At 31.9% G+C, this 22,086-nt stretch overlaps 1 protein-coding gene across 2 annotated transcripts in view; it reads left to right on the top strand.

Annotated features, from left to right (window-relative positions):
- The window catches only part of LOC145276730 (transcriptional regulator protein Pur-beta-like), a 135,659-nt gene extending 113,917 nt beyond the window's left edge, over positions 1 to 21,742 (top strand). For both annotated transcript variants that reach the window (XM_080127951.1, XM_080127950.1), the window contains exons 6-8: positions 9,274 to 9,394; positions 15,776 to 15,879; positions 20,851 to 21,742. In XM_080127951.1, the coding sequence (XP_079984077.1) occupies positions 9,274 to 9,394; positions 15,776 to 15,879; positions 20,851 to 20,964 (339 nt within the window). In that variant the 3' untranslated portion in view covers positions 20,965 to 21,742. The remainder of the gene's footprint in view (positions 1 to 9,273; positions 9,395 to 15,775; positions 15,880 to 20,850) is intronic.
- The last annotated feature ends 344 nt before the right edge of the window (positions 21,743 to 22,086 follow it).

The raw sequence follows: 22,086 nt of genomic DNA, 5'->3' as shown, positions 1-22,086 counted from the left end.
AGAGAGCTAATTTGAAAGCAACAAAAATTGACTTATTGTCTTATAATTGGTTATGATCATAAAAAGGAGATAAAAATCCAATGATATGATCTTAAAAATGGAAGTGAAAAGACCGAGAAGCTCAATGCTTTGCCTGTTTTGTGTGGGATTTTAGCCTGCATAAGACAAGTGAAATGTTGAGCTTCTAGGTCATTTCATCTCCATTTTTAAAATCATAATTGGTTATATTACATATTAGGAACACAAAATGTTAATAGTGATTAAGCCAGTTAGTGTGGATTTCAACAAGAGCCACACTTTGGTGTATGTCATCATAACCCAAACCTTCAAAATAAAATCGTTTCCAAAGATGAGTGATGTAAAGTTGTGGCAGGTCAAATGAATAGACAAAACAGAGTGAGATGACAAATAACATCATGTTTTTCAAGCTTAGAGAAACAAAGATTTTCAAATCAGTTTCTTTCTGGAAGCCATGTGAAGGTGATGTCGCCAATAATGTAGAAGATGATCAGGGTGCAAAATGTTACTTCAATGTTTGTCCATGCATCACTCATTCCAAATAAGTTTTGATGTTAACTAAATAATTAGCTAAGAGAATGGTAGTCTCATTTCTTCTGGGTCAATTCTCTCCAAAATAAAATGAACGTCTTAAAAGAAATTAGAATAATATAAGTCATATATAAATACCCCATGTATAAAAGAACAATTTATTTCTTGAAAATATAACCGTTAATTTCAATCAATTTACATCAATCCTTACCTTCAAGAAAAATGGTTGAAAATTGATATCAGACTCATTTGTTTTTTATCCCTCTATATATAAAATGAACTCATTTTCCCCCTTATGATTTTGACCTTAATAGGATTAAAAATCAAGACATTTCATGCTAATGTAATATGCACAAACTGCAGCACAATATCTGAGGTGTGTTATAGTCATATTACCTCTCTACTTCCTTAATAATCATAGATTCCTTCTTATATTTTTTCTGTTGAGAGTTCAATGCCACAATCGGTTAAAATCAATGGAAGTAGTAAAAACTTTTCTCTGTAATAAATTGCTCCTTCCCCTGCCACCACTTACACCATCTCCGGGATTGTTCACTTACGAAGGAACGCCGGTTTGGGTTTTCTTTATTTCATAGTTGCTTAAAAAAACTGGAATGGAATTTTAACGTTCCTTTTCGTTCTATGCTTTCTACTGAGTGAAATGCACCATGGACAACCGAATGGAAGGGTTATTAATGCCATTCCCCCCCCCCCCGCTTTATTTCGTGTTGTAGTTGCTAAAAAAATTGGAATGGAATTTTAACGTTTCTTTTCATTCTATGCTTTCTACTAGGTGAAATGCACAACCGAATCGAAGGGTTATTTTTTATTTATTTTTTTGCTTTTCGCTGTGTTTTTTGGTTTTTGTTTTTCCGAACACGTTCATCATTTTTTTTTCCCCTTCTTTTTGTTTTTCCGATTTCTTTTTGAAGAAGTTTTATGTTTGTTCGCTGTTCTTTTTTTTTTGGTTTGGTAATATCGTTTTTTTTTTTTTTTTTTTTTTTTTAATACTTAAACAGGGTTATTACTTCGCTTATTCTTTACTTTCCTCCCCCCCCCTTACACACACACACCTCCAAACAATCGGGGAATAACGGGTACCCTCGCTAGTTAAGACAATAAAATCAAATGGAGATATTAATATTATTATTTTATACATGTGTTTCGACGTATGGTCACTACGTTGATACTGCTAGTGAGGTGAAATAGTTAAGTGAATGCTCCACAATTATTGTTATGAATAATTGTCAAGAATTTTACAGGTGTAACCTTTTTCTTTGTCACTTTTCTGCAAACAATATGATCTTTCACAGTTTTATAACAAATACTTAAGTTTGTCAGTTTCTAATTATAAAACTAAAAATATTTTTACTATCATCATCAGCAGGAGCATCACTAACAGCAACAGCATCATATTCAGTTTAATGTCTGTTTTAAATGCTAGCATGTGTTAAAAAGCTTCAAGAAAGTAACCTGTAACCTTTCTCTGCCTAAGCCCTTATTTATCATTTTTATCAGTTCCTTTCATATTTTTCTTGACCTTTGCTGTGAGCTGAACCTGCTGCTTCAACTGTTCTACATCTATGAACCCAAGAGTTCTCATTCATTCTTTTAATGTAGCCATAGTATCAAATTCTACTTTCCTGTATACATCTGCCTATACTATCCAGATTTAATGTTTTTTCTGAGGTCATCAGAATAAACGTGTCTTTAAAACTCACATTACACATCCACCATATCTTTCTCTTATCATTATTTTCCATGCAACGTACGTCCTCAACCCTCATTAATCAGATTTCACATCCATACATAATTGCACTGCTTACACATGTCTGAAAGACTCTTCCCTTATCCACCCCCAAAATGTTGTCTGCTTATTATTTTAATAGATCACTTTCATTAGATAATTTTAATTAATCAAACTAATGTCACCCGTCAACACTTGACACAAATCATTAAGTCTGTTGATAGCATGAATTGGAACAAATACATTAAAGACATTGCCAAGGCTGCTGCAAAGAAGGTGAACTCCATCTACCATTCTAGAAAATTACTCATACCAGAGAGGATCCTATGTCTTTACAAAGCCACAATTTGTCTATGCATGCAGTATTATTGCCACATCTATGCTGGTGTATCTCTCATTAGTGTCTCACTTTTAGACAGGGTCCAACAAAGAGTCTCAAATCTAATAGATCCTGCACTATTAGCCAAACTCTAACCTCATGCATCATTGCCACAATGTTGCAGTTGCATCCCTGTACCTGTTTTACAAGTACTTTAATAAAATGTTCTCCCTCGACATACTTATTCCCAACCAACCCAAACAACAATAAAATCCCACCTGTTCACGGTTGAGGTCCCTAGATGCCAGAAAGCCTTCTATTCTAATAGTTTCTTCCTTCAAAATGCTAGATTTTGAAAATTACTTTTCTACCCTGACTGTATTAACCGCAGAAGGTAAAATGTAATGTGAATAGATAGCTTGTTACTTAACTACCCACAATTCCCTGTTAGACACAATCCCAAGTACTAACCCCTTACGTTCTAAGTTGCAATACGCCTTGTTCAAGGTTAAAAAAATATAGGAAAAAAAGTTTGTGTCCCATTTGAAATTTTTCTCAGGTTCAATAAAATTTTACATAAATTTCTTATCATTTTCTTAAATGATCAAGAGAAACTTATGAAAAGAAGTATGCGATTTTCAATTATGACAACAAATAATTGCAGAATTTTGGGAGGGTCAGGGTAAAACCCTTTAAGGAAAAAGGGAAAATTCTGCAATTTACTATTGCCGCATCAATTTTTGTTCCATGAATATAAAGTCAAATACTGTACTATACATGAAGTAACATTTGGTGCAATGGGTTGAAATTTGTGTGCGTTTCTCTGCCCTTAGCTTTTCTCTCTATGTAGTTGTTGTTGTAGAGATATGCATATTTATAAACAGCTGCTTGACATCATTTTAACGTCATATTGATTTTCTTTCCTACGCATGCAAGTCGGTTTGAGCAAATAATCAGGTTACTAGAATGCAATCATTTCAATCTGAAAAAGCTTACCAATTCTGGTCAATTTAATTTTAAAAGAAGAGAAAGCCTCATCTAATTAGTTTTTTGAATAAATATCTGTAAGTTAAACATTTGAAAATAGCTAATAATAACAATAGATTCATTTGAATAAATTTGTTCCTATCTTTTTTTCAAATCGCTTTCATTTCATAATGATGCCCATCTTTGATAAATATTAGTTAAAAAAGGATCTTCGTAGGAGACAATTTTCGTTTTTAGTCAAATGAAACTTAAGTGTTTTAAAATCCATATTATTTGGATTATTCGGACTACTATTCTTATTTTGAGTTTTATTTTCACAACTGTTCAACCAATATAACTTCCAACCTGCTTCACATGTATCTTGCCAAACTCAGGAATTTTTCTGTCAAACTCAACGCACAAAACTTTGAGCAGAACCTTTTATTAAATCCACAGGGAAGCATACTCTCATTCCATCAGCCATGATCAGGTAAAGGTCTTAAGTAATTCTCAATTGTATTCTAAGAATCATCCGCATTAAGGATTGAACATTTTTTTTAATTTTTTTTTTTTTTTTTACAAGGGAATCACCACTTATTAAGGCCGAGAGGCCACTCAGGGATAAGGGTTAAAGAGTGTACAGTGGTCAAAAGGACAATGTAGTAATCGTTAGAAATGTAAATTTGGTAAATTGAATCACTTAAGAACGGCTCATCAAGAACTTGTTTACATTGGACTTGAAGACAGCCATATTGTAGTCAGCTGGACAGACAGGTAAACGGAAGAGAGTTCTACAGGTGTGCAGTTCCAGCCAGACTAGTGTTTTTGTGAATGTTTGACGAAAGGGGACCATAGATTGGAGCTCAGATGAGCACTTAAGGTTATTTTTGCTGAGGTGGTTGACTACTTCTCTATTTAACACAGATTCAAGTAACTTACTCATGATGTACAGGAGACTTATTGGTCTGTACTGAGAGGGAGATGATCGATCACCTGAATTCTTAAATACAGGGCATACCGATGATATTTTCCAGGGTGTTGGGAAGCAATTCACCTTAAGACAACACTTAAACAGTTTTGTACTTTCAACCTCCAGAAGAGTATCAATTTAATTTTATCAAGTATTTTATCCACTATGCCATGAATCCTTATGGACTGTGGATTAAAAAAAAGTGTTATGGTGCCCAACTTTACAGATTTAACTTTTTCACTCACTCTACTGAGAATATGTCTGTCAGCAGTTATGCTTGAATTTTGCACTCATAGCAATCGGACTAACATATCCCAACACTCTTCATTTGTTGTATTTGCTTTTTTATTCAATATATTTTGTTTCTACTAATTTATGAGTTGTATTTTTCTTCTGAACCGTTGCGGGACCACAACACTCGTGATGAGACATTATTAAGGAACTCGGAACTTATGTCACCTACAACATTGTTGATGTAAAATTCTTAAGCAACTTTTTACTTAAGAACATTAAAAAGGTCACCACAATGCAGGCAACAAGGATTTAAAACCATTTATTCAAGAACATAAAAAAAACATGGAAAAATCAACCTTAAAATTTCTCAACAACCTCAAAGGTTTAAAAAAAAACAAAAAAAACAGGTTTAATCAATGGACTTGAAAAAAAAAATCAGTAAGTTTTTTTTCTTTAGTTAAAGTGAATTCCTTTCTTTCAAAGAAGTCAGTGATTTCATTTTATTCTGGCACTGCTAATTTTTGACAAGAAAGGAAAGGAATATTTTTATTTTCTATTAGACGGAAAAAGTATCACAATCGAAATTATAAACCTTTATTTTCCTGTTGATTAAAATCCAACCATTAAAACTTTTTAATGAAAGATGTAAAAAAAGGGATGTTTTGAGCATTGAAACAAAAAACTTTTTTTCTAATGTTAGCAGCGTAAGATGGAAATTCATAAAACCGTATTTATAAAGACACATTTTAAACATGGAAAACTTCGAGTCTAGTTTGCTTGTTGAATTGATAAAATTCCAAATGGATCAGCAGCTAAAAAAATGAAGAAAAATGACAAAACTTCAAAAGGAGCAGCAGTAAAAAAAACAATGAAAAATTCCATAAAATATTTGAACAACAATAGAAAAATGAAGGAAAACAACAACAACAAAAAACAAAGACTACTGCAACAACAACATAAAAACAAACAAAAACTACTCCAGCAACAACAATAGAACAAAGAAAGCAGCAAAATTTTGAGGAATTATTGTTACAAAGTATCAACTAACGGTCAAAATACTGAGAATGAAAATGGTTTTTTACAAGATGCTATTTGGAGTGCAATTGACGACTTCACTTATTCCCCAGATGAGGATAAAACCTTCCCTTCATATTTCAGAAGGTATTAAGATCTACATAAAATAGATTGTGAAAAATGTGCAGACTCTAAAAAACGTTTGCTTATTACTTTGAAAGTTAGGGACCACCAAACATAACAATTTGTGAATTATATTATATGCAAACAGGAAAGCTAACGACTTTTGCTGAAGATGTAAAACTTGTAACATAACTATTCAGCCCTAAAACTTCCCTGTTCCACAAAATGTGGAAATGTCTGAACTTAAGAAAAGATAATGAATATTACTTAATGTCTGCACTAGTCAAAAATAAACACTGTGATGATTTCAAACTTTCTGAACTTAATGCAGATAACTTTAAATGTTTAATATTTGTACAAATACTGGTACCTGCAAAAGACACAAAAATTAGACAAAGTAATGTTAACCAAGTTGGAAGGAGAACTAAACTTAACATTGCAAAAATTAGTTAAAGACTGCCAAAGACTTATAAGTATCAAGAGTGATTCTCAAAATATTAAAATTGGGCATTGCTTACATAAGGAAGATACATCAGAAAGCACATTCCAACATTCTTTGAAAACTAAATAAAATCAAAACATAATGTTTTAGCACTCTCTTATTTAGATGAGCCACCCCAATAAAAATCAGGAAAAATTACCATTTAGCCTCTATTGTCATTGTGGAGCCCATTATTGGTTTAGAGATTGCCCATACCATTTTAAAACCTGTCTGACTTATAATAAAGTTGAGCATAATAGACTCAGAACAGATAAAGAAAATACAAACCTAGGTTAAATACATAAGAACAGACAAACAGGATGGCACAAATATGAAAAAGTACAGTAGAACCCCGGATACAGCATTAATCCGTTCTGGGAGCAGGATCATGAGGTGAAATCACTGTATGGCCTAAGCAAAATTTTATACAGTACATATTAAAAATTAGTAACAAAATACAGTACAGTATATAATACACATCTATATAATCAAATAACATTATAAATAACACTGTAAGGCGAGGCAAATGCTGTAACCAGGTTGGAAAAACATTGTATTCCACATCGTAACCTAAAAAAAATGTATCCTTGGGGCCACTGTATCCCAGGTTTTACTGTATGTATAAGTAAAAATCCTGAATAAAAATGTCAAATTACAATTAGACTCTGAGTCTGATTTGTTCATAATCAATTTACATACATGAAAAAGGTTGAATAAACCAGCCATGCTAAAAACCAACAAAATTGCCAGATTAGTGCCTGGCAAAAAAAATTAATTTGGAGGATGAAATGATTGCTGTTACTTTCAATAGGGTTAGAAAAAAATTAAAAATGTATGTATGTATAAATAAGTTGAACTTTGAAGAATCAAAAAGTACCATGCAAAATCCCTTCAAAATCGAGCTATCTATGGAAAACAATTGAAGACTAATCGAATGAAGTACAGATGGCACATAAAAAAAAACACTGAAAAAATAAAACATGATTTAAACTGACATCAAGAAATAATGCGGCAAGAATTAAAAAGTGAGCAGAAAATAAACGCGTTACAAACAGGAAACATAAAAAATAAGTTATTTTGAAACTGAAAAACTCAAATGAGGTTGAAGCTTTAAGGAAAAGGCAAAAATCAATATCAACCTCAATCCCAAGTATGATTGACAAATACAAAGTTGATCTGATCATATCAACTTCTAACATTTCAGTTTCCTTGTATAAACATAGAAATAACAAAGTAACTGAACTTGCGAAACGGAGTTGGGATGTAATTCAGAAACTAATGGATGATATTACTGAAAGAATTAAGAAATGCAGATCTTAAATCTAATTGTGAGGGGTTGGAGATATGATCTACATAGTCTTTAGCTCCACATGGAAGTTTCCAGATCTTATTGTGATAAATTCTTGGATACTTAGATCCCTATAAAGTTATGGTTGTGGAGTGTGTGTGTGTGTGTGAAACAGCATTAACCCAATTTGGGTTTAAGCGACTTCCTCCAAAGGAGGAAGTTTCATGAGAGTATGAAATTCACAAGCGACCCCCAATCACATGTATCTCCCCATTAGGGGAGATGACAACATTAGGTTTTTACAACTCTTGCAGGGAGGTGTCGACATCTTCCTACACCCGGAATTCCCAAATTGGTCACCAATTTTAGTAATGACCAAACTCAACGTTGCTTAACTTCAGTGATCTGACAAGAATCGGTGTGTCAACGTGATTATGCCATATTTATGCATATATGTTGTGGAGTGGGGTGTTATTATGCCTAACCTTACAGATAATAATGAACTCTTTCACTCACTATAAGGACCGAGATGGTGGTTATACTCAAATCTTTCACTCGTGGCAGTTGGACTGACATATACTCTTCACTTGTATTTGCGTTTCTGTTCAATATATTGTTTCTACTAATTACCAAACTGTGTCTTTCTTCCAGACCCTTATGGAACTACAACATAAAGGGTTCCGTTCAAAGTTCCGTGCAAATTCCTAAGTTCGACAGAAAGATTCCTAAGTTTGATAAAATACACCTGAAGAAGGTTGGAGGTTACATCGGACAAAATGTTGTGAAAATAACACTTAAGATGAGAATAGAAATCTGAATAATCCAAATAATATGAATTGTCAATCCTCATCTCAAAAGTTCAGAAATATAATATTTTAAAATCATTTTTTTTTACATGTTTCATTTCATTTTTAAACAGTTGTCTAATGTTTACCTACAAAGAGAATTGCTTTGCTGATTTCAATTTAAAATGAAATGGAATTCATTTTATAGATATTCTTTTGAAATATTATATATACAAGAAACTTTGCTTCTATTTTATGATATTATTAGATCAAGTTGTCTCAAGAAACTGGCTTCCTAATCTAAAATGCACCGAACATTGATATTATTGTTTTTTTTTCTTTTTTCTTTGCAAGACTCAATCATGTGCTGCAAAGCCAAAAACATTTGTCCTTTACAAAAAAACAAAACACCATGAATAAATATTTGAAGAACTTAAAGCTTTTTCTAAAATTACTTGATTCAACATTAAATAATCCAAAATGGTTGATATGTCGTAAAGTAAAACAACCATTTGTTTTTATTTTTTATTCGTTTGGTGAATATGAGAAAAAAAACCCAATCATTGTTCAATTTGAAAGAAAATATTTTCAAATTCATAATTCCGGATCCTTGGCATTTTTTTTTTTTTTTTTTTTTTTTTTTTTTTTTAAATTTTTCAAGCTGCGCAACGTGTTTCAACTTGTTTTTTTTTTTAATTACCAATGAAAATGTAAATAAAGAATTTTTTATTCTAGAAACAAAACGCAGTGAATGAATGTGAGTCAGGCCTTATTAATATTATTATTTATTTATTCAGGTGTCTCAGACAATTCCTAGAGGTGGACCCAGAACGCACATTGCTATACCTGCCCAAGGAATGATTGAATTTAGGGATGCCCTCACAGATTTACTGGATGAATTTGGAATTGAAGACCATGGTAAGATGAAATTGATGAATAATTCGTCCATTTTTTTTTTTTTAACAAATTCATCATTTATTTCCTTTGTCTATATTATAAAAACATGCAAACATCTGGCTAATGCTTTTTAGGAATGCCGTCTGGATGGAGAAGGTGGAGGGTGTCCCTTGACACCAAAGTCAACAGAGTATGTGCCATTTTTGAAATGGCCTTTTCCCTGTTGACTACAGTATGTTGCTAGTCCTGTGCAATTCTAAGAGGACCATCTTCCTAAGCTTTGCCTTTTTCCTTTAAGAAGGAGTTAGTTTATTGCTAATTGCCTGAGGGGCTCCTACTGGGGAATGCTGACAAGGCTATCCATATATCTTCTGCTGGCCAGACTTCTCTTCTTTTAGGTTGCTGCTTTACTCTTCAATCCCATTTTCTATGTGTGTGTAAAAGACTCAATCAGATAGTAGAACACTACAAGCCATTTATGAATGCATCCATAATGTCATTGCCAGTGGCCAATATAATCTTTCAGCTGCAGAATTTTAAAGATCTTTTCAACTACTTAATTTTAGACTAACTTTAAAAAATTATTTGAAAATACATGAAATCACTAATTTCATGGTATATATAACAGACAAAAGGAACTAATATAACATTTGTAAAAATGCATAGAACAGCTAGAATTAAAGAAAATTGTGTTTCTCCATTTTTTGAGATAAGGATTGATAATTTGGATTATTTGGAATACTGCTGAGCAGACCTTATATAGAATTTAATACAATATGGAAACCATCTGTTTTAAATAATAGATAAAGTCACAAACATTCGTTTATTTAAATCCTTGCGTTGTTTGGCTTATAAACGTATTTCAATTTAATTTATCATTTAAACAACACTTTCAATTAAGAAATACTTAAATATTATATATATATATATATATATATATATATTTGTTATTGTTGTAACGACCTCGAAACACGCGTGTACGTAGATTACTGTTTTAAAAAATAATAAATAAATAAAAAAATAAAATATATATATATATATATATATATATATATATATATATATATAGTAATCGGTAGTAATAAGTAGGGATGTATAGTAATAAATAGTAAGATTGTACAATTAAAGACAAAAATAAATTTTAGACTCAAAATTCATACTAAAATTGTTCACAATTACTGATGGTATTGTGGATAAAGTACTTGGTAAAATTCAGTTGTAAGTTACTTTTGAAGGTTCAATCCTCAGTGTGGGTGACACTCAAAATACAATTGCGAATTACTTAGGACTTCTATGAAACGAGAGCATGCTACTCCTGTGGATTAAATAAATTCCACACAGATTCCCAAGTTTGACAGAAATGTTGCCGAGTTCAACAAGGTTACATCAGCTGAAACATTGTGAAAGTAGCACTTAAGATGAGAGCAATATTCTGAATAATCCAAATGATATGAAAGAAAATCATAAAATGAACTTCTAATTAATATTATTTATTTAATTGCACAATTTTAAGGCTCTGTAAATATTCGTAAAGAGATTCATATAAATGGCAAAATCTTGTGTTTAAGCTTTGCATATGTCCTTATAAGGATCTCAATAGCATTTTCTTAGCCTTGGAGGTTGAGTGTATAGTTGTACACTTGAGCTGCAATATAATAAGTATATTAACAAGATTTAGATCCTATCTCTGTTGAAGACATTATTGAAATTTGGAATCAGTGGATTAACTCACTTGTTGCTCTTCATTGAAACAATCCAGTTTAAAACCTCTATCTCAAAAGCATAATAAAATGAAGTAAAATGAATACAAAAATCTGAATTTAGTCCAACATGGACTTTGTTGCACTGTTCAATTCTATACAAGAAAACGGTGAATATCTTATCAAATAAATATAGCAATAGTTCTCAAATAATGGTATCTGGGATAGTAGTTGATCTAGTAATTTTTTATGACACATGTCAATAAGTTATGTTGTTTTTTGGGTGTAATAGTATGAACATGCACTTGTTCATTCACTGCACAGACTGTGATCGTCCCAATCATTGTGTCAGTCCAAAGTTCTTTTGCAACTCTATGCTGCAACAAAGAATTCTCATTCCAAACAAAAACACAAGTTTATAAACAAATAATAAATAAATTGTGGTAATCGCTTTTTTCAAGTTGAATGGCAGACTTACAAGATGAAATTTTCACATAATCAAACTGAAATATATGTCCCATTAGCACAGTCTTTTAGCTAAGAGCTTCAAGGGCTTGCCTTGTCCTGAGAGGCACATTGGCCCAATTGACAGCAAGCTCTCATAAAAACCTTGTCAAACGTCCAACTACTACTGCTTGCCTCACTCCCAAAGAGCTGGCCCTGGCTGCCTCTCCTTCCCATTTCCTGGAATCTTTTCGCCCCTGACTCTGATTCTGGCCTTTGTTAATGGTCACCATTTGACCACTTGGAAGTTGATGACTTGAGATATTCACTACAGATAACAGCTAAATTGTCTCCATTTAAAGGATTTGATCTGGATCCCATCTAGAAAATTACCTTTCCCAAGTAGGTCAGTCCCAGCATGATTTCCCATTTACTTATTTTTAGGTACTTATTTTTTTAAACAAAGAAAACATCTTTGGGTGGTCAAACTCCAACCAGAGACATCTACAATTCTTTATGCCCCCTCCCCGTTTTCCTTTGATAAAACATTTATCACTTGCAACATATACCTTTCATATGCATCATTAAAACATATAGCTCAGCACATATTCACTTGAACTAATTAACTATAAATAAAATCCCACTAATCAAATTAAACTGCATGTTTTTATTCACTCACTTAAGATATCTTTATTTGTTTCGTTTTTTTATGCACAATGCTCTGCCTCTCCCTTCCATTTTGGTTGAATTAGAAAGAAATGACTGGCACAGACAATCAAGCTATCAAAGTCTTCCAACAAAAGTAGATTTCTAAAGTTTTTAAAATCTCTAAAATATTTAATCAAAATATCTGTTTGGAAAATTTCTTTTTAATATTTATTTTGAAAAAAGAAATGTTATTTTAATCATCCATCCAAGTTTTAAAATTTATTAAATAGATTTTTATGTCTTACTGAGGATTTATTCACACTAATCTTCTATGCTCAGCTCAGATAAGTCTGGCCATAAAAGATTTTAAAAAATGAAAGTTTAGACATGGCATGATGGATAAAATTACTAGGTTAAATTCAGTAGTAAGCGACACTTTGCTAGAGGTTAAAGGTTCAATCCTCAGTGCAGGTTATACAAAAAATACAACTGCAAATTATTTAAGATTTTTCCACAGTCATGACTGATGGAACAAGAGGCTGCTACCCTCATGAATTAAATAAAGGTTTCCATTCAAAATTCTGTGTAGATTCCAGAGTTTGAGAGAAAGATCCTTAAGCTTGACAAGATTTGAAGAAGGTTAAAGGTTACATCAATTGAAACATTGTGCAAATGTTCAAATAATCCAAATTATCAATCTCTCAAATAGCTAACTTTGGAATTCCCTTCCTGCCACCTGCTTTCCTGACTGTACTGATATACAGAAATTTAAATGTAATGTAAACCAACATCTTGGTAATCTTTCCTAGGCATGGTCTCAAATAGTAATCCCTTACATCCAAGTGGCAATGTGACTTGTTGCGAGTGAATGTGGATTAAAAAAAAAAAAAAATCCTCATCTCAAAAATTAAAAAAAAAAAAAAATGTTTGGTGTTCTCTTGAGCATTTCTTTACATTTGTATTATTTTATATATTGAAAGTTACAAGTTTTCTAAATACTAAGTAATATTTAAAATCTGATATGCATTTCTCCATAAACATAAAGTTTTTTTTTAAAGTATTTTGCTATGTGTTATAAGTGGAAGAAAATTGAAATATTAATTATTTCCAAGTTATATCCTGAGGTTGCACAGAAGGGTTGAGGAAGGGGTGGAAACATGCTAACAGCCTTGAATTTTATTGACTTTTACATGTAACACTTGGTGTGTGCGTGTGTGTGTGTGTCTCGGTCACCCTCTCCCTTTAAGCAGGTTCAATCAGATGAATTTCACTCTATTATTAGCATTTGGGAATCCTTTAACAACAAAAATCAATAAGTGACTGAGAGATTGATCTGTAGTGAAAATGGAATCTTCTTTTTTATGAATGACATCAAAGAAGAAAATTTTATTCCTTCTTCTTGTCTGTTGTTAGTCTCACTCGGTTACTGAAAGATGGAAACGCTTGATAATTCTGGAAGATTAATGAATATCACCAGAAAAGCTAAATTTCACCACAAGTAGCGTTAAAGAATTTCTCTCAGTTTTAGACATTTAGGGGCTTGTTCAGAATTCCCCTATATGAAAAAAAATAAAAAAAAAAAAGAAGGTTTTTATGATTTGACATCATACATAAAAAATCACATAAATTGTTCAAGTAGTTTTATTTTTAAATAAGAAAATCAACTTTTATGGCTAAACTACAGGTGACAACCTCACAACGCCATCTTAAAAACAGTCTAAAGGAATAAAGGAGATAACTTCAAATAATTCAAACTTGTGAGATTTTAGGCAGCTATTCTTAATATGTAGGGGGATTGGGAAAACTCAAATTTACTTAAAAATTATTTTCTTTATAAAAATAAAACTATTGAATCAATTTATGTGATTTTTGGTGTGCAATATTTTCTTTCTGTCACGACTATGTACATCATACAGCTTTTTTTATTTTAGTGGGTGGGGGATGAACAGGCACCAACATTTATTACTATTCTGATAAAACAGTATTGTTTTATCTAAAGAATTTCATGTATAGTGTTATTTACAATATCATTATAAATTATGCAGTTCTAGCTGCTTAATATAAACAAATGAAATGTTAAAAAATGTTTTGTGATTTTTGTTTGTTTGCGATAAAAAATGCTGAAGACTGGAAAAATTTGAAGAGATCTGTAAGTGGATTAAGAAACGAAACACAGAAAGAATGAGTTAGTAGATTGTCTCTGTAAACCATTGAAGAAAACAAAGTTGTAACAGTTTTCACCAATATGGCACATACTTACAATAAATGTATGACTGGCAAAATTTTTTTAACCTTTTCATCCATCATTCAACATTAATTTGAGACTAACTTTAAAAAATTATTGGGAAATACTTGAAACAACTAATTTTCACAGATTTAATCCATGGCTGTCATGACAAGCATATAATTCTTGGGCAATAACAAAGACAGTTAATGTAATTTTTACAAAAATAAAACAGTAAAAACTTAAATAACATTATTTTCAAATTAATATTATTTATTCAGCTGCAGAATTTTAAGGATCTGCAAGTATTAGTGAAAGGACTCATATATCTGGCAAATCTAGAAGATTGTTGAGTGAACTACTTCAAATTATTATTTAGACAGAAACTAAAAGAATCATGAAATTATTTTGTAAAGATTTGAAAGTAACCGCGAAAATATTCATTGCAGAAAATAACACAGTAATAACATATAATAGAACCCATTACTATCAGTGGTGCATTTCCATAAGAAACTGCTGTGAACATGCATCTCTGTGTATTCACTGCTCATTGTCTTTGTCCAAATTCAAAGTTTGAGTGACAATCGTGTGGTCTTGATCAGTGCTGTAACAGAAGGATTTTCCTTTCAAACAAAACCAGAATTCCAGTTTAAGACAAGTAACACTGTTTTTTTATTTTGTGAAACTACGATTATATTTACTTCATCTACCAAACGACAGTCACTTCTAGCAAAAAAAAACAGGCCTGTAAATCGATAGACATATCTTCCGAGTGAACACAAACAGTTTAGCAATTTAAAACTCAAAGGCCCATCTATCTCTGAGAACCACAGAAACCCAAGTGAACCCCTCTACCTATCCTGCTGGAACATCTATAGATATTGGCATCATTTGTGGTACCTACTTAAAATCACTAGATGGTTGGGTGATCTTCCACAAATGATGGCAATATCTATAGATATATCAGCAGGATGGGTAGAGAGATTCACTTAGGTTTCTCTGGTTCTCAGAGACAGATGGGCCTTTGGGCTTTAAGCTGAAGGTTTAATCTTTAGTGCAGGCGACAATACTAAGAATACAATTGTGAATTAGCTAAAACTTGTACCTAGTCATGGCTGACAGAACAAGAACATGCTATCTCCATGGATTAAATAAAGTGTTCTGTTCTAAATGCTGTATAGATTCCTTAGTTTAACAGAAAGATTCCCAAATTCGACAAGACACATCTGAAGATGGTCGAAGACTACATCAGGCAAAGCATGAAAATGACATTCAAGATGAGAAAAGTAGTTTGTATGATTCAAATAATACAAATGATCTATTCTCATCTAAAAAATTCAGGAGCATAATTTCTTGTTTGGCTGATTTTTCCTTTTATATTTTCAGACCGCAGTGAATTACCAGAAAATCGAACGGCACGAGTGGAAGGGAAAATATTTTACTTTGATGTTGGTTCTAATGCTCGGGGTGTTTTTCTTCGGCTTACAGAGGTAAGTTATAGATTGTCCAAAAATGATGTGAGAAAAAAATTTGTTGAATACTAATACATTATTTCAGTTTTTGTTTTCTTTAATGAATAGGTTGTCTCTACTTACCTTCCCTTGTTATTCTGACCATTTTTATATTCCATTGATTATCTCCACACACTCATGCCCCTATAATATACTTCTAACTTTATATGTCTATATAAAGTTAGAAGTATATTGATATATGATGAGACAATTTCAATATTTTTTCAGATTACAATCCAAGTCTTAATGATGAGACAATTCCAATATTTTTTCAGATTAAAATCCAATTATTTAGTGATGAGACAATTCCAATATTTTTTCAGATTACAATCCAATTATGAGACAATTCCATTATTTTTTCAGATTACTATCCAATTTTTAATGATTAGACAATTCCAACAATCCGATTATTAGTGATGAGACAATTCCAATATTTTTTCAGATTACAATCCAATTATTAGTGATGAGACAATTCCAATATTTTTCAGATTACAATCTAATTCTTAATGATGTGACAATTCCAATATTTTTCAGATTACAATCCAATTCTTAATGATGAGACAATTCCAATATTTTTTCAGATTACAATCCGATTATTAGTGATGAGACAATTCCAATATTTTTCAGATTACAATCCAATTCTTAATTATGTGACAATTCCAATATTTTTTCAGATTACAATCTAATTCTTAATGATGAGAAAATTTCAATATGTTTTTCAGATTTAAATCCAATTATTAGTGATAAGACAATTCCAATATTTTTTCAAATTACAATCTAATTCTTAATGAGACAATTCCAATATTTTTTAAGATTACAATCCAATTCTTAATGATTAGACAATTCCAATATTTTTTCAGATTACAATCCAATTCTTAACGGTATCACTGGAAATGTTTTCTCAATCATTAAATCATTTCTCTCCGATAGGTTCATAAGAGTAATGGTTGATGAGCAGAAATTAGAAGCCCACAGTATTAATGCTGGAGTCCCTCAGGGGTCCATCCTGGTCCCAACTCTCTTCCTGATCTGCATCAATGATCTCACAAAACGCATACTTAAATCATTCGTTGACATCTATGCTGATGACACAACCATCCATGGCAACATATCAAAGGCCGTAAATGACAAAGTTCTCTCTAATTCTCTCTTCTCTGATCTTGAGCGCATGGTACAGTGGGGGAAGAGGTGGCTGGTCACTTTTAATGCATCCAAAACCAAGCTTCTATCTTTACATCATCAACGCTCTGATCCCAATCTGGTATCGATTGAAATGAATGGCTCTCGTCTTGGGGAGGCCCCATGTTTTGACAAGCTTCTGGGTTTGACCTTTACTCCTGATCTGAAATGAAAGGCGTACATTAGGTCTGTTGCCAAGGATGTTGGGAAAATGGTGGGATCCTTCTATCGCTCCAGAAGATATCTCACTACTGATGCAATTCTCTATCTATATAAAAGCCAAGTACGTCAAAGGATGGAGTACTGCTGCCACAACTGGGCAGGAGCTGCTAAAAACAGCCTATCCTGCCTTGACAGAGTACAAAATAGACTTCGTGGTTTAGTGGGGGATGCCCTTTTTTCTTCCCTGCAACCTCTCTCCCACAGAAGAGACATTGCGAGCCTTTCTTTGTTTTATCGTTATTTCCATGGCAGGTGCTCCTCTGAGCTCCAATCTCTCGTCCCCACTCGCCAATCTTTCACGAGAAACACCCATCTGGCTGAAACTACTGTCAATAATTTTCCCCACTCTTTATCTGTGCCTAAATCCAAACGTAGATTCCATGAGCAAAGCTTCTTTCTTAGAATTGCACGCCAGTGGAACTCTCTTCCGTTTGCCTGTTTCCCACCTGACTACAACTTGAATGTCTTCAAGTCCAACATAAACAAACTCCTGACAAACCGCCCCCTTAAGTAAGACACTCTATCAAATCTCCATTACTAATGATTACTACAATACTATATCATTGATTACTGTACACGCAATAACCCTTATCCTTGAGTGGCCTTCGGGCATTGATAAGTGGTGACCTCCATGTAAAAAAAAAAAAAAATGATGAGAAAATTCCAATTTTTTTTTAGATTACGATCAAATTATTAGTGATGAGAACATTTCCAATATTTTTTCAGATTACGATCAAATTATTAGTGATGAGATAATTCCAATATTTTTTCAGATTACAATCCAATTCTTAATGATGAGACAATTCCAATATTTTTTCATATTATAATCCAATAATTAGTGATGAGACAATTCCAATATTTTTTCATATTATAATCCAATAATTAGTGATGAGACAATTCCAATATTTTTTCAGATTATAATCCAATAATTAGTGATGAGACAATTCCAATATTTTTTCAGATTATAATCCAATAATTAGTGATGAGACAATTCCAATATTTTTTCAGATTATAATCCAATAATTAGTGATGAGACAATTCTAATATTTTTTCATATTATAATCCAATAATTAGTGATGAGACAATTCTAATATTTTTTCATATTATAATCCAATAATTAGTGATGAGACAATTCTAATATTTTTTCATATTATAATCCAATAATTAGTGATGAGACAATTCCAATATTTTTTCATATTATAATCCAATAATTAGTGATGAGACAATTCCAATATTTTTTCATATTATAATCCAATAATTAGTGATGAGACAATTCCAATATTTTTTCAGATTATAATCCAATAATTAGTGATGAGACAATTCCAATATTTTTTCAGATTATAATCCAATAATTAGTGATGAGACAATTCTAATATTTTTTCATATTATAATCCAATAATTAGTGATGAGACAATTCTAATATTTTTTCAGATTACAATCCAGTTCTTAATGATGAGACAATTCTTCAAACCAATTATTTGTGATTAGACAAGTTTTTTGTGTCTTGGAAAATAGTCCTCGATTTTTCTAATTCTGATAATGATTCCAATACACCCAAAAGTTCCAATTTTTCCTGTTCTAACTAATCAGTCCAATACTACAAGTTATAATGCACAAGCGCATGAAATGGCTTATTTTTTTCACATTGAATATGTCTATATAAATAAAAATTCGCAATATTTTTGTACATAAAAAAAACAAAAATTGTTACCAAAATCATTAGCAAAACTTACAACTGAGAGAAATCAAAATATAAGTCATAAGACTGCATACTCTCACCTGACCATTTAAAAATGATACAAAATCTTAGATTTGCCTTTACTTCTCCATCTTGTATTGCAAAATTTCATCATGGAAATGTTGATAACTCAAAAACTATTCATCTTATCAAACTAAAATGGTTGTTACTGTCATTAAAGAGCACACCTGAAATTTTGAAAATTAAAAGTTGAAATTCGATCAAAATTTTAACTATGATCAAACTTTTTAAGGTCAAGATCATATAAGACACAGGACTTATAAAGTTTGGTTACAATATGGAGTAAGTAGTGAGTCTATATGATGATCAGAATTGAAGATATTGGCAAAAATGTGACTTAATTTTTCCCTGACCACAACCATGATATAAAAAATTTTATCAGTTTTAAGTTAAACCATGACTAATAGTTTGACCAGGTTCAATGATGATTGGTCAAACAATGTGGATGCTAACCTGTACACAAACATATTGAGAAATTAAAAAAAAAGAAAGTTGAAAACATAATCTATTTTCTTAGTTAATTATTAGTGAATATACGTTTTCCTTAGTTAATTATTAGTGACTACATGTTTTTCTTAGTTAATTATTAGTGAATACACGTTTTTCTTAGTTAATTATTAGTGAATACACGTTTTAGTTAATTATTAGTGAATACACGTTTTAGTTAATTATTAGTGAATACACGTTTTAGTTAATTATTAGTGAATACACGTTTTAGTTAATTATTAGTGAATACACGTTTTTCTTAGTTAATTATTAGTGAATACATGTTTTTCTTAGTTAATTATTAGTGAATACACGTTTTTCTTAGTTATTAGTGAATACACGTTTTTCTTAGTTAATTATGAGTGAATACACATTTTAGTTAATTATTAGTGAATACACGTTTTTAGCATTAATCAAGTAAAATTTGTTTTACAACCTTGGAAAATGCAAGGAATTTTTCCAAATGTCATCCTTTTGAAGTTTACAATTTCGATAGATTTATTCCACTTTTACATGATACCTCAATACGTTATCACATATCAGTAGAAAAAAAAAGATAAAAAATTGTTATCAATGGCAAAAGAATTTCTTACCAATTGATGTATGAAACTTAAATGATATTTTAGATGCATTCAATCAAATCTGATCTCAATCATTTCTTTGAAAAAATTTATTTTCAAAATGATTTTATTAAACACATAATATCAAAATAACTTAAGAGCATACATGACCGAAAAGATTAGGATCTTCATTAAAATATATGGTTTATCCTTAGGTTCTGAGTTCAATCCTAATCAAATGCAGCAAGATATTTATTAATTTAATGAAAGAATATCCCAAGGTTTGAAGAATGGAATACAAACTATGTAACCCCCAGGGCCTTAATAAAAAGTCTTGTTCAAAATGTAATAATGCTTTTCGAATCCAAACAAGCACCCAATAGAAATCTGGATGACAAAACAGTCAAAACAATAGAGTATCTGAATGAGGAAAGCAATCCAAAACTTGTAAATCTTTAAAGTTTATCTGTTCTTACATAGAAACATGTGATTATTGGCCAATCAAATATGTAAATACAATCATTGTAGTTATTTACATGCAAATATTAAGTGGTATTTTTTTTTAATGAAATTCACAAGTATTTTTCTTTGTTATAGAGCAATAGAAGCTAAGTAAAAATGGAAACTGACATGCCCAAGAAGCTTTTTTATTTAATGTAAACTAATTTTAAAAGTCTTAGATGGTTTGTCGATGGCAAGAAAATGGTGTTTGCTTAATCTCCCTTTTTCTTATTCTTATTCTAGGCTCGGCCTGGTGGATATCGCAGCTCCATTACCATTCCAGAGCGTGCCTGGTCTAGGTTTCGGGACCTTATGGCAGAATTTGCTGATAAAATGAAGTCCAAAGAGGGCCAATAGTAGGTTTCATCTGACAGAGGGAATGTGCTTGGTGATGATCTCTCGGAAATAGCCAAGAAATGCTGTGGCCATGGCAGGCCTCAGTAGCCGGCAGAGTCAAACTGCGACCAAACTATGCTGCAAGTACTGACCAACGGTATGACCAAAAAAAAAAAAACAAAAGAAAGAAAAAAACCCCCAAAAAACTGCAGACAGATTGAAAGAAAAGGAAATGAGAATTGAGACTCAGACTGACTTCTCCTACGCCTCCTACTCCTACTACTCCTATTATTCCTCCTACTCCGACGGCTGATTTGCCTGTTCAAATGATGATTTTTTTTTTTTTTTTTTCACGACAAGTATTAAAACACACAACTTCAATCCCTACCTTAATCAACAAAAGCCATTTCCTTCAAACTTTCTTCATCGGCATTCAGTTTGCTCGCTCATTTCAAAAAACATCTGCTGTCATCCTCATCTTTGTTGATGATGATGATGAATGGTAGTATCCCCCCCTCCTCCCACCCCTTCCCCTCCACTTCCCTCCACTAGGCAGTGACCGCTGCCTTCGAAAAATTGATTCATTAAGCACATTTCCTTTGTCCAAAAAAAAAAAAAATTGACAGTGATCATTGACGGAGATTTACAAGACTCATTATATTTTGTGGAAAGTTTATCCGTGATTGTTTATCCAGTTGGGTAGTGTGATAATTGGTTATTAATAGTAATGGTTATATGAAGAATCAGGTTTTCAAGCAAAGTTCTTCTGTATAATAAATATGGGAAAAGAAGGTTTTAATGGGGGTTATGGTGTTTTCTAGTACAGTTCACGGGTGACAACAAATGTTGCAGCTTTCAACTTTTAACTGGTTATACACACACACACACACACACACACACACACATACACACTATTAGGCCAAAGCTGTTAACACTCCTGACTATGATTCTAATGGTGGTTCTGAGCTGCAGTGTAGTAGATATACGGCCGCTTAAAACCTTGTGCTGTTTGTGTTTTGTGTTAATCACTTAAATTTGTGGTGAGTTGGTCGCATTTTGTTGAACCAGAAATCCCTCCCTTGCAGACTTATGATTGGTTAAGAAAAACATTATCCAAAATATAATAAGAAAAGTAGCAAGTCT

The sequence above is a fragment of the Euprymna scolopes genome, chromosome 5, assembly GCF_053919585.1.
Source record: "Euprymna scolopes isolate OS-2025 chromosome 5, ASM5391958v1, whole genome shotgun sequence".
NCBI classification, from domain to species: domain Eukaryota; kingdom Metazoa; phylum Mollusca; class Cephalopoda; order Sepiida; family Sepiolidae; genus Euprymna; species Euprymna scolopes.
Note: the sequence above shows the minus strand (reverse complement) of the source record. Positions and strands in the feature narration are given on the sequence as shown.